Below are 13,361 nucleotides of genomic sequence, written 5' to 3' on the forward strand. Positions count from 1 at the left end.
TGCCCGATCTAGCATGATTTATGCTAGATAACAGGAATACTTTAAATCAAGGGAGACCTTTCATTAAATGATTATCAGAGATACCTTTAACCCGCATAAAATTTTGCACGATTATTATTATATTGTGTAGCTGACGATTCAGCGGGCGTATCGAAGCTAATCTCTGCGAATGAGAAGTTTCCCAACGTGCGCAGAAAGCATACAGTCGTGATGGAGTGTAATTTATAAGTTGGCGCGGTAAAAAGATAGCAATGTATATATGGGAATCGACAAATTTTTTATGTCGACTCGAGTCTCGTTATACATTGCCTATTTGTTCCAAAATATACTCGGTATATTATATGCGGTATCGCTCTAAGAGAAAACTAGATACAGGTAAAGCTTGTATCGACAACTCACCGGTATTTTCCAACAGTGTTTTTGGTGTGTCTGGTCGATTAATTATTTCAATAAGCTGTGTCAAAATTAATGGGATATATGCACTTGTGTCAGGCCCTGCAGAAGACAAACGAGATAAGTAACAAGTTTCCCACCCTTCCCATTTTTTTTCATCCTCCATAAAGATATAATTTTCGATATTTACCAAGTTTTATCGAAATCTCACCGATCGCCCATGTCGCGTTATTACACACCGATATGAATTGTGGGTGCAAGTTTTGTCCAAGTATAGGCATAAACTCCGCTGCTCATGAAGATAAAAAATCCATTACTAACAATACATATTTTTAACAGAAATTTAATTTAAATTATCTAGTAGAAATCATACTCACGTATACAAGGGAGTACATGTTGGAAGCAAGCTTTTGTGAGATCTCCTAGTAACGCAAAACTGCTCTGTCTGACTTCAGGCATAGTATCCTGCATACACTGATATAACAGTTGCATTACATTACTGTTCATCACTAAACGTTCCATGTGACCGTCCAGTCCTTCAGCCAATCCACTAAGGAGATCTAATGCAACTATCATAAAGTCTTTATCAGGTGCCTCAAATTGCTCTGGACTTTGTGTGCTCGCTATATGTTGATTCAGGGTCTGTTCAACAAGTGACACACATCGTCTGCAAACAAAGTAGAGTATGTCAATATATAAATTTATCATATATCGTAATAAAATAGATTATAATTAAAAAATGTGACAAAATAAGAAACAGATATAAATAGAAAACAGATTTATCAAAAGATTGTTGTGTCCATAACATACATACCTGTAAACAGGCTCGCAATATGGTAAGAAACCCGAACGTAAAGCAGTAGCTACAGATGAAAGACATTCCAGTAATGGAAACAAATCTTTATCCTCGTCCTTCAATACGTTCCATTTATTAATAAGAGGTGGCATCAAAAGATTGATATAATCTGGTCTATTCAAATGATGACCCACAGAATCGGCGAGAGTGCCGATCGCGTCGTATAATATTAAAAGATTTTTATGTTGATATTTACCTGCAGATAGAGTTGTTGATAAAAATGACACGTCTTATAAATCGAGACAAACCGAGTGTTGTGTTGTTATGGTACTCACTGAATGCAAAAACAAGTGTTTCAAGAATAAACCCGAGATAAGGAACCAATTCGGTGCACGCCTCTTCCTCTAAAGTCGCAAAGGCCGAGCATGCTGCTTCTTGAACGCGCTTGTTACTGTCGAGCACTCTTTTGAGCAATTCCGTCATCAGAGGTTTCAAATGCGTTTCGTGTGGCTGTGCACAAACCCAATGTGCATAACGACTCAGCGTCCAGCAAGTTATGGCACGCACAAGAGCCTTCTTGTCACTTAGACAATTGATCAAATACGGAATGAGTTCTGATAGATGCGGGATCATGCCACTCATGCAACCTATAATTAATTGTTTGCGCAAACAATACGTTAAATTTTGTTCAAATATCTAATATCTATTATCTATTGAAATATTCTAAGGCGAAATAAATATGCATACCTTCGGCAATAGCTCCCAATGCAAGGATACCAGATTCCTTAATTTCCCAAGATTGATGGAAAAGAGTCTCTTTTAAAATTGGTACTAAAACCGGTAAAAGGTCTTCCCGAAAAACATTAGCCAGCATATCTAGAGCAGCGGCGGAGCATTTCCTCAAGTTCCAATCGCTCAGAGTCGAATCGTCATCGCATCCGTCTTCAACGTCTAAATCCTCGTCGTCGCATCCGCCATTCACACCGCCATTCTCGTCAGTGTGCCTATTCATACCATTGGCATGGTGTGAATGATGCGTTTTCGATTTATGAAATCGCGGTCGAATATCCTCCTCCCTGTCTGGTATCATTTCATCCTCCTCTACATCTCCTTTGAGAAGGATTATGTCAATTTCTGAATATTTCATACCTCTCACCTAAAATGGAAAAAGAAACGTTAAAATTAATTTTAAAAAAATAAAGAATGTCTTGCCAAATGTATGATGAATCTGGAAAAAACTTACTAAGATAGGTACTAATCGAGTCAAATGTGGCGCAAGCGCTTCTTTGCAAATTGGTTGTTCCGCTAGTGATAACCAAAACTCACAAGCTTCCAATGCCACTCCCTCGTCAACATCCTGAGTTCTCATTAACATATATTCTATTATATTGTGCATGTGTGGTATTAATCTGTCCATTCGTACTTCAAGTAGCATCACTAGTGCCCTATGTAAAAGCACAGAAAAGATTAAAAAAGGAATTCATGTTTTCCTATTAGTAATAGTAAAAAAAAAAAAAAACAAAGAAAAAAAGAGAATGAGAGAAAACAAAAAGATCATTACAATATGTTATTAATTACCTGCAGACATTTTTTCGAACTTCAGAGTCATCATCTGAAGCTAAATGGAAGAGATTCTCCAAAAAGCTATCTATATGTATCATAAGCGCTTGTGTACGTTGGATGATGAATTGATTAACACACGCTATTGCGTGAGATCTGATCTTGGGACTCGAATGTCTAAAGAAATGAAGGAACTTTGGAATCAGAATGTTCAGAGGGCGATTCAGAGCATCCGAATCTAATATCTCTGCTGAATCTTCGCAAATCTTCTGCAGAGCGCCGAATGCTCCCTCACAAACGTTGTAATCTTGGGAATCCAACATTTGACATAACGCTGGCAATAATTCCGGCCAAGTTGTTAATTCACCTATTTACAGAATTAATTAATAATAATGTTTTTTTTTAGATATCATGTACGATATAATATAGAAACGTATATATACCTTTTGATGCGACAGTAGTAATCAAAATACCGACAGTCGCACGAATCAGTGGTGATGGATCTCCGACAGCTGATAGACATTCTTGCTTTATGAAAACTATGACTTCCGGTACAAATTTATGAAAGTAAGTCTTTACATTATTTTTGAGAATCAGCCCACTCAGAGATCTAGTCGGTTCATCTTAACAAAAAGAAAATCATTAGTTTATACAGCTGGTATACATCTTCAGATACGCATAATCATAAATAAAATTTAAAACATTTTGAATAGAGAATTATATACTTTTGAATAACATACCTTCTGATGTAAGTTTTGTTAGAACAAAAATCAGATAGTTGTTGAAATCTGGAAATTTGTTTAACTCTTCCAATTTCTATATTCAAAGCAGTTAAGGAAAATAAGATTACAGATCTATGGAAAAATTATTTGACGACATAAACATTAGAGAGATTCATAGAGAGAAAGCTTCACTCGTTTACGATTCTCTCTGCTGATCTACTTCTCTGATAAAATACTATTGTTATAATCTCTAATTTCTCCCATTATATATATAAAATATATATATATACACAATATCGTTCTTTAGGTTGCAATTCAATATGGTTGTAATTTGAGCAACGTAAGCGGTTTATTTATCGGTCCGGGCCCGGGTAAGAAGAGCTTCCCGTTGAAGCTATCGATCAGAGGACCGCACGAGCGAGCGAGCGAGCGAGCGAGCGAGCAGGAATTTGCCCTGCTCGCGCGCGGCCGGGCATATATACATATGCATCGTTAACATATTTGCAGCTCGTATTCGACGGGAGGAGACGTGGCGAGAAGTACGCTCGATTCCGGGGCACGGAGAGTCCCCGAACGACATTTCGATCGACGGCATCGGCGAGAAAGCCGTGTGACAGGATGCGACCAACGATCGTTAGCGATCGCGAATTCGCTATCGTACGCGCGCGCGCGCTCGCGCTCGCGCGATCTCTCGACATGATAATCGCTTTTATATCCGCGCGTGATTAATTTTCCAAAATCCAGATTTATTTTCGGCTTGGAATCGGTACGCGAGTATCGTTCCGGGAAAACGGACGGTGATGTACGAATGGCAGTTTGCGCGCGCGTCCCTTTTCGTTACCAACTCACTCCGGGGCCACGTATGTGCGAGCGGCACAACGACACGATGACGGCGACGGCGACGGGACACGAAACATCTCGAGCACCATATCACTTTGACGAGGCAGCAAATGGCAAAAGGATACTTGTTGTACGGCTCGCTGGGTCGCCGTGTCCGGGCTCTGCGATTCCTTGAGCAGCGTCAGGATTTGCCTGAGTCCTTCCTCCTGCGGTTGCCACGCCATTTTCATCGTGTTTTTCAACAGCACCACCGTAACGCGCAGCCTGCCTTCTCTGACCTCGCAGATAAACGGAAGCTCCCCACGGCTCCCCTCCCCGCGCCTCTTCAATCTCCCCCTCTCGGAGCAAGCGCTCGTCAGGACCGTGGTTGTGCAAGGGGGCGCCACGCCCTTCCTCAATACGCTTGGGGGCTGTCCGGGGTTCCCCTCTCCTCGCGTTGACCTGTTCTCACGTGTGCTCGTTTGAGAAATTCGATAAAAAACCGGATCACGAAATTAGATGCTTACAGTTGTTTGGAGAAACGTTCTTATACCGCGTGGGAACAACGTGCGCGACTCGATTAACGCGAGCGGGAATCTTGAAACCAAGATTTACGGCGAGTTCGGACTTCCGGTGTTGCAAGCGCGGGAAAATGAGCCTAATGATAAAAATGATCGAGCAGCGTTTAAGAAGCAAAGTGCATCTTGCAAATAAAAGTTGGATATTTCGCGAATTTAATCATCATTATAGATTTTTAAAAAGGGGGGTGGAAAAATTTAGACTTTTTTCTGATCAGGGATAATGAAAAATTCATAAATTCCAATACGGACAAATAAAACCGAATCTTATCGAATGAAACGCATATTTTATTTGTAAATGTAAAAATTCTATCAACATATGTGAAGACGATAAAAATGCAGTGGCGATTGCATTTCGATATGGCAAAGGTCCAGAGTTTTCCAAGACAATCCGACCCCTTCCGGTACGATTATAATCTAAGTACTGTGAAACAGAAACATGCGCATTTTCCGCGAAATTGGATGCAGTCAAATAGACGTATCATTATTTAAAAAAAATTAACGTTTCGGTAATTGTTAAAAATAGCTAAACAGAAGAGAATGAATGCTGCAAAAACTCACTAAATATCTTATATATATATATATACACATATTTCAAATATATTAGTACCACGCATTTTTGTCTTTAGACTTTTACAAAAATCGTTTTTTTTTTTTTTCGCGGCAAAAGTCACTCGCGGTGTATAATAAACTTAAAGCTAAAAATTAATTTCCTTCCTTAACCCTAAAATTAATTAATTAATTATTATGGTTCCTTACAATTTGTACTGTCACTATTATTACAAATATTATGACTCACACTCAGCTTTGGGGTAACTTTTGAAGTGTCAGTCTTACTGAAGTAATGCTGTCAAATTGGTATGATATGATATGATAATAATTATGATAACTAATTGCACACTCTCATGTTCAAAACTTCTAATAAAATCATTCTTTTCCATTTTTTTATCTATCTCACTCTTGATCTTTCGCATTCCTATGAGAAACTGTGCTTTTTTTTAAAGGCGCTTTACTTAGGTGAAACTACTGTAGCAAGGCCATAGAGTGAAGATATTAATTTATATATGTATAAGCGATATTTTAGAACGTCATCAGGCCGACATTTATGACTGTACCATAATTGTGTTAATTATGCACACACAATTTTTTTTCATCCATATAAATTACTAATATTATTTTATGTGTATATACACAATGTTTTCAATGTGTTTCAACAGTTGTTGAAGGCATGATTTTCTTCGTGGAAAAATCTCTACTACAAAAACATTAAATAGTTATCTATTCACAATATAATTACAGATGCTATATGAAAAATCACGCCAATTGTTGCGTTTATTAATAACGGTAGTTAAAGGCACATGTCAGAAAAAAGTTGCGGCTTGTTCTCACTATTGCTTAAATGATGAACGTTTTATAAAGAGGAACCTTTGTCTAATTCGATTAATTCTTTAGCTGGTCTTCCGTGAACGCGGAACCTGTATAAACATGTGTAGTCCAGTTGTCCGTGATTGCTGTGTATCCTCAATTCTACATATTCATATGGTTGATTAATTGCTTCTGTGTTCTGCACAGATAAATATCGATAAATAACAATTTATACATAAAATTATATAAGATAAAAATAAAAATTGGGAAATTTATTAGAGTAAAGGAAATCTACCTGAACTGGAAAATATTGCAAATTATTGTCAGAGTATGTAAATTCGTATTCACCAAACATTACAGGCTCGGGATCATTCTCATTTGCCAATCCCTGTGAAAAAATATGAGTATATAAAAAAAGACATTATGATACATAAAAGAGAGACTGTCTTACATACCCAGACATTAAATTTCCTAGGCGCGCTTGACATGTTTTCATCCGATAAAATCAATTTAGAGACGTGTTCCAGAGTGAAGCCGGTTACATAAATGGCGCTTCGCAATTGTATCAGGAGATATCCGGGAAAATCTTGGAAAGCCCAACAAACACCAGGTTGTATCGGATTTCGCTGTATTACCGTCCGCGGATTATTGCTTTCGTAATACAGCGTGAAACCGAACAATGTGAAAGCTCTCGACTTTATGTCGTATCGCTGAGTGCATCGCGTGCTAATGATCTGACCCCCTATAATGTAAAAATACAAGAAATTTATTTATTGTACACATACATATTTATATCCATATTTGTTTCTTATTTATTAGCGCGATACGATACCTGCTGATTCCAAAGCGTAATCTACCTGACCCGTTTTGTCCGCATCATATATCTGCAAAACTTCCTTCGCTATTTTGCGCATCTGTTCATCCGAGACGTGAACGTTTGCGTTTTCGACGTTATTATTAAAAACTATTTGACCTATCAAAAAAAAAATATAATTTTCAACATTGATAATGTATGTATGTGATTAAAAAACAAGATTAATAGTCTATGCTTTAGCTTAAAACCTTCTCTGTTGTAAGATGCGTGTAAATCCTGACTGATTTTTGCCAGATCTTCTTTTGAAAGTCCAGGAAGATAACTAAATAAAATCCTTTCCACATGTTTTTCTAAATTATGATTTGCGACAGATTCTGCATTGGTGTTGCAACAAGATTTTAATTCCGAGTAAAGCTCGCGTAGTTTCTCGAATTCGTACTTGATAACTTTTAGCTCGTTATACATTACATTGTTCAGTTCATCAACATTCAATTTATTTTCCAAATTAGCAATCTTGTCCTGGAAACATCAGAGAATTTTCAAAGCTCCATAATTATTAATTATTAAACATTAATATGTATACTTGAACTTACATTGTATTCTTTCCGAAAATCGACATCGTTTTGTTTTCGATCTTCCAAAACCCGAGTAATATTTATAAAATATTCCTACATAAAATATTAAATAGATTATAAATCAACAAATATATATCGTTATATATATGATTGTAGGAAAATTTAGATTTATACCATTTGATTTGTTTGTTCGTTTTCGAGTATTTCTATCCTGCTGACCAATTCAGCCTTGTCAGTCAAATCGTTTATGTGTATTTCTTTATTAACTGATTTCTCTTCAACACTTCTACTCTTATGATCGTTCTGTTGTATATCAGGTAATAATTTTTGTGTTGTTGTCTCCGATATAATTTTAACGTCAGAAAAAAGTGCAAAACATTGCACTAGGCACCAACCACCTGAAATAAATTCGATATTATCCATAAATTTGGTAATTATAAAAATATTATCTCCTTCTCCTGTTACTGTATTGAACTACAGTGTTCCAATACGAAAATTAGTGCCACATGACTGTCCAATTATTGAATTTATAATCACAGTGACATTTTAAATGGCACATACACCAATTACACGGTGTAAATGTTCGAAATGGAACTATTATACAATATTGTAACTGAGAGAAGGATAGACGAAGGAACTCACCGTTTCGATGACATCGATCGCAATGACGGTTCCAAGTTTTTCAAGCACAACACGTTCCGACTTTTTAACACCCAGTAGAGTAATTCTCCCTCTATCCTTCTCTCCCATTGTAAAAAATTTATTTTTATTTTTAGATTTAGATCTCATAAAATGCTTGATTGTGACACTATGACGCTATATCACTCTAACAGATTGTGTTCATAAGAGGGCTACTAATATTGTACACATGAAAAATATTTTATTAAGTATGAACGTGTTTTTACAATATATATTATCTAGTGATGATTGTTACATCAAAATATTATTGTATCATATCCTTAATATATATAAGAAAAATATTATATATGTGGTGGTTAACTGAGAAAATGATCTATTTTATTTTATTCAACAATTATTTAATTTGTATATATATGTATATAATTTGTGGGGTGTCTAGAATAGAATCCAATGTTTGTTTTATGTTAAGAAAACAAAATGTATAATAGAATATATAAAGTATATAACAAAAAATGACCGATTTTAATGTGAACTAGACAATGACCAGCTATAGTTCAAAATATAACAGATGCATATAATTATATGTAAAATATATATAGCAACAATATATAGATGATATATCATCTTAAATACATCTTTACACACAACATTAGTCCATTAGTAAAAACAAAAAAATCAACAGTGTTAGTTGACAGTCAGCATATAAATTATAGGAAATTTCATATTAAATTTTGATTTTAATACACAAAACAAAAGATTATAGAGAAAAATAGTATCTTCAAAACAATAAAAAATTCAAAAAAAATTGATAAGTGCATTATTCATGGAATTCGAATGAAACTATAATTGTAATATAGTAAACGATATAACAATAACTGTTACATATACTGACTTTGTCATAGAGCAAAACAAAAACAAAAACAATGATTAAATCACACATAAATATTAATTTAAGGAAAAAATGGACGAAGAAAGTATGTCTCATTTTTGTATAAAAGATTTTTATGTCATGTCATGAACAACTTATTGACTATTTTGTGATTGGTTTAGCGAAATTTCCTGTGTAATATCACTTTACTTTGTTATTATTATGTTTCAAAGGAATATAAATATTCAATATACCATCTTCATCCATTTAACTGAATTATATGCGTATATAATTAAGATTATATTGTACTATACTAAACCAATTTTTCAATTAATCACCACTTTATATTCCACCCAATGGGAGGCATTTCAGGCAAAGACACGTTCACACTGGGTAAGAGGTGCATGAAATAATTTTTAAGTTCTGCAAAGTATTTTACAAATAACTCATAGTAAAAAGATGTTAGGTTGGTAATATAATTAAAGATGTGATAAGTCGTCTCAGTGACACCATATTGGACATTGCGCAGAGAATCCACACAGGTAAAGAAATGTGTCTGCGCGATGTAAGCCCCTGAAACAAAAAGAAGACGAAGGCCAGGATAGGTTTGAAGGCCTTTTTGGTACTATGGTCCTGCGAAAGACATTGGTCTGACTATGCTTCAATGATTGGTTTACATATCATGTGGACCGATAAGAAAATGTAGAGTCCGCAGAGAGATGTTTCTCTTTTTTTATTTCCTTGAATAGGAATGTAAAACCACTCACCAAACAAAAGAAGTAACGGAAGAAGTGTAATCCATAAAATCTTCGGACCTTTCTCTTGCAGCCATTTTCTAACGCCGGTAAAGTGACTCAGCAACCAAGCATCGAGTACGAGTACTCTGACAAAGAAAAAGTACGTATTGTGTGTATAATGATCCAAAGCTTGCCATATTGCGCTCCACTTGGATTCTAAATAACAGTCAATGAGATATCATTAGTTAGTAGTGATACTTACACTAAAAGTAAAATAATTAAACAAGTATACATATTACTAAGTGCCAGTAATACCATTATAAGATTGATAAGCTTGTGCACTATAATGCTGCCTTCCATCAGTTTTGAATTTGAAGAATTCGACTGTTTTCTTGAACCAAAGGGTAATGAAGGTTGTAAGATATGTAAACCACTGCACGATTCTCCACCTTTGATTAGTCTTGACTGCTGATGATGTCAAGATTTCATCCAATTCAGTATCAGAATCAGCTGCATTATATATTTCAGTAAATTTTGAAGGAGTTTTTGACCATGACAAATACCTATTAAAAAAATATCTTTTGTTCAACAAAAGTTTTGTTTTAATATATATAAAAAGAAAAACAAGATATACCTTGTCGAAAAATCTAAGGGATATCCGGGCTGCGAATAAATTACTTCTTTGTGACTCTTGTACTGTTCTATGTGTGTTTTTTTATATACAGTTTTTGAAGAATTTGGTATATATGACACATTGTGATCATCATCAAACTATAAAATTCAAAGAGCAAATCATTTTAAGAGTATAAAGATATTATAGATGTGTGTCTATGTGCAGGAAAACAATATTGATTTAAGATGATAAATACTTACTGAATAAGATAGAGAGTTTCTTCTCTTAAAATCAACAGTATCCATATCACCAATTCCACTTTCTGTCGTTCTTTGTGAAGTTTGACTTAAATTTTGACGACTGACCTGAGGTATGGTACTGCTTTCATCGCCATTCGAATGTATAGACCGCCGTGACATATTGGGCATTGCTAATACACCAGGGGCTATCTCATAACGATACTGCGATGTTTGCGAATATGTATAATCTGTCTTTGGAAAAACACTAAAACATTTATACACAAATAGTCTTATTAGTTATATGCAAACAGAGTAGATTTTTACTCTAAATCGCACTTATATAAACTAATTTCACTCTAATATTACCAATATCAATTCAACCTATTCAATGTGACTCAAAAGACATAGTTTATAAACAAAATTAGAATCTACTGTTTACAAATATTTTTTTCTAGGAAAGGTTGTATTTTTAAGATAAAAAGATCACAAGAAGAATTTATTACATGTAAACATAATTATTTATATATATTTTAGCAACTAAATGTGAAGAAATTCTTGTTTAAAAGATAATAGAAAGCAAATATAACAGAGAATAAAGTTTAAGGTGTACATACTTCCACCATTCACCGGCCTGTTTGTAAATCTCATAAGCAGATCCTGGTCTACTTGGAGGGTCTTCTCTCTCCCCTTCTTCAGATGAGTAATCACTGGTAAGTATCCTGTGTGGTGTAACACTTTTGCGCTTTTGCTCAGCCTTTTGATTAGACGCATTCTCTTTACTTTCACTCTGACCATTGACAAATATTTGTCTTTTAGCTCTCTGGCGTTCCGACCGTCGTTCAGCCTTTCTTGTGGTAACAGCGGAATTTTCGGATTTTGTGCTTTGATTATCCGTCATACTTTCTGTCACAGATCCTTCCTTATTCTCTTCAATCGTTTCCATATTTCTCTCATGCATTTTACTGCTACTACCAGTTCTGTAATTATTAAAAGAAAACGCAAGCAAAATAAAGATAAAACATGTTCATTATTTTGTTGCATCAACGACAAACTTTAAGTTCAAGTTACTCACAGCGATCTAGAACCAGATCTCCTGCTACTCGATACTTCTCCAGGTGTATGAGATCTCTCCCGGCTTTTACTTCTGAGATCATAATGATGCTCTGTCACCTCTGGCTCTGGCAAAGAACGGTTTAGGACCATAGGAGTGTGCGAACGTGACCGGCTCCTGCTACGCAGCTCGTAATGATGCTGCTCGTTCTCCATCTTCCTGCCAAACAAGGTAATATGCCCGGGTATTGAATAAATTGAAACAAAACACACGTTTCTAACTCAACAATCCCGCCATATAGGCACGGTTATACGGTCAAGAAATACCGCTTTTAGGAAAGAGATGCGCCAGAATCGCGCTGGCAAGCATATGTCCAACTACAGCTAAAAATAGTCCCCTCCCCGAAGGACAGTCGCGATCCTTCCCGCTGGATCCCTATTTCTAGTCTCTTTCTTCTCCCCTCCTCCGCGATTTTGTCAAAAAACTCACGCAAAGTTCACGCGAAGAGGAGATAACGCGTCTCGCTCTCTCAGCTTTCGAGGCCGAGAATTATCGTCGACTCCGGCGACGTGAAGATCGCGTCGATCTTATCGTCGTACGCACTATATCACGCTACTTCTCTCTCGCGAAATGTGTCACTCGGAGACACCGCGGATTCCGAATGCGCCGCTCGTCAAAGAACCGCTCGACCGTCAATTCATGTATGTATGATAACGTACATACGCGTACATTAACGTCTCACGTCGCGCGAAATAATCTACGCGCTCGTTTACGCTTCGTAGCACGAATGCACCGCTATTTATAGAAAACTCACCGTTTCCGCGCGCGCGATTAACGGGACGCGCGAGTTTTGCGTTGCGCAATATGCGCGCGACCGCGAGACGCGTTTCAATTAAAAACTAACCCTTGCCCCCTTCTTCTCCCAACCAACGACGATGATCACACAGCTGTCGCGACTACATTCACGGTGCGTCGTGAGTGTGTGTATATGTGTATATGTATATATACTCCGCGGCTTATTGTGTATGGGACGATGCGTGAAAAAACGCAATGCGTGTGCGCGCGCACATTTACACGATGATTCATACCCTTTAGTAATTATCCCTGTAAAGGGGGGAGCACTCTTGACACACTGTAGGAGGAATAAAATTATAATTCTCTCCCTTTTTTTTTTACTTAATTTAACCTGAAATAAATTTCACTACAAAACGAATATATATATGAATCTCGAGATTGACAGATCGATCTGTATTTGAACTACATATAACGCAGATATATTTTTTAATAAGAAATATAGGTATACAATATACCATGTTTATAATGTCGATAAAGTAAAATCCTCATATCCGTTTATCACTAAATGATAAGTGTTTTTAAAATTATTAGAGTGAAATATTGTGAACATAGATGGTATTAGTTTCAAGTTCAGAAAAATCAAAATTTTAATTCTACGGGGAAAATTTTTACTTTAACTCGCAAATTATTAATTTTATATTTTAAAAAGCTAAAAGTGGGCTTTGCGCAATATCCAAATTCATAAATCTCGAAAAGTATTAAATTTCTTTTGATGATACGCGCAATTTCTCTCCTTA

The 13,361-nt window shown here is 36.0% G+C and overlaps 2 protein-coding genes across 11 annotated transcripts in view; both read right to left on the minus strand.

Moving 5' to 3' along the window:
• LOC115239027 (transportin-1) overlaps window positions 1-4,626 on the minus strand; it is a 28,172-nt gene extending 23,546 nt beyond the window's left edge. For 2 of the 3 annotated variants that reach the window (XM_029813315.1, XM_029813316.1), the window contains exons 1-11: window positions 4,437-4,590; window positions 3,490-3,565; window positions 3,193-3,372; window positions 2,768-3,116; window positions 2,433-2,634; window positions 1,937-2,345; window positions 1,525-1,836; window positions 1,208-1,445; window positions 771-1,060; window positions 584-682; window positions 400-495 (exon numbers count right to left, since the gene is read on the minus strand). In XM_029813315.1, the coding sequence (XP_029669175.1) occupies window positions 400-495; window positions 584-682; window positions 771-1,060; window positions 1,208-1,445; window positions 1,525-1,836; window positions 1,937-2,345; window positions 2,433-2,634; window positions 2,768-3,116; window positions 3,193-3,372; window positions 3,490-3,565; window positions 4,437-4,541 (2,356 nt within the window). In that variant the 5' untranslated portion in view covers window positions 4,542-4,590. Of the gene's footprint in view, window positions 1-399; window positions 496-583; window positions 683-770; window positions 1,061-1,207; window positions 1,446-1,524; window positions 1,837-1,936; window positions 2,346-2,432; window positions 2,635-2,767; window positions 3,117-3,192; window positions 3,373-3,489; window positions 3,566-4,436 lie in introns of all 3 variants that reach the window. The other variant, XM_029813317.1, reaches the window with a different exon arrangement.
• An 873-nt stretch (window positions 4,627-5,499) lies between these two features.
• On the minus strand, window positions 5,500-12,922 carry LOC115239028. 8 transcript variants are annotated; one of them, XM_029813324.1, is made up of 14 exons: window positions 12,858-12,922; window positions 11,791-11,988; window positions 11,333-11,695; window positions 10,740-10,983; window positions 10,501-10,637; window positions 10,182-10,429; window positions 9,897-10,082; window positions 7,797-8,020; window positions 7,641-7,715; window positions 7,296-7,566; window positions 7,066-7,206; window positions 6,689-6,975; window positions 6,529-6,621; window positions 5,500-6,432 (listed from the first exon to the last, which is right to left on the minus strand). In XM_029813324.1, the coding sequence occupies exons 2-14, from the start codon at window positions 11,982-11,984 to the stop codon at window positions 6,280-6,282; spliced, it is 2,616 nt and encodes an 871-aa protein (XP_029669184.1). In that variant the 5' UTR covers window positions 11,985-11,988; window positions 12,858-12,922; the 3' UTR covers window positions 5,500-6,279. The 8 variants fall into 8 exon arrangements, with proteins under 8 accessions (XP_029669184.1, XP_029669181.1, XP_029669180.1 ...); XM_029813321.1 differs by lacking the exon at window positions 12,858-12,922 and adding an exon at window positions 12,674-12,822; XM_029813320.1 differs by lacking the exon at window positions 12,858-12,922 and adding an exon at window positions 12,584-12,731.
• Between the last annotated feature and the right edge of the window lie 439 nt (window positions 12,923-13,361).

This window comes from Formica exsecta, unplaced genomic scaffold (genome assembly GCF_003651465.1).
Source record: "Formica exsecta isolate Colony F162 unplaced genomic scaffold, ASM365146v1 scaffold363, whole genome shotgun sequence".
Taxonomy (NCBI): Eukaryota; Metazoa; Arthropoda; class Insecta; order Hymenoptera; family Formicidae; genus Formica; species Formica exsecta.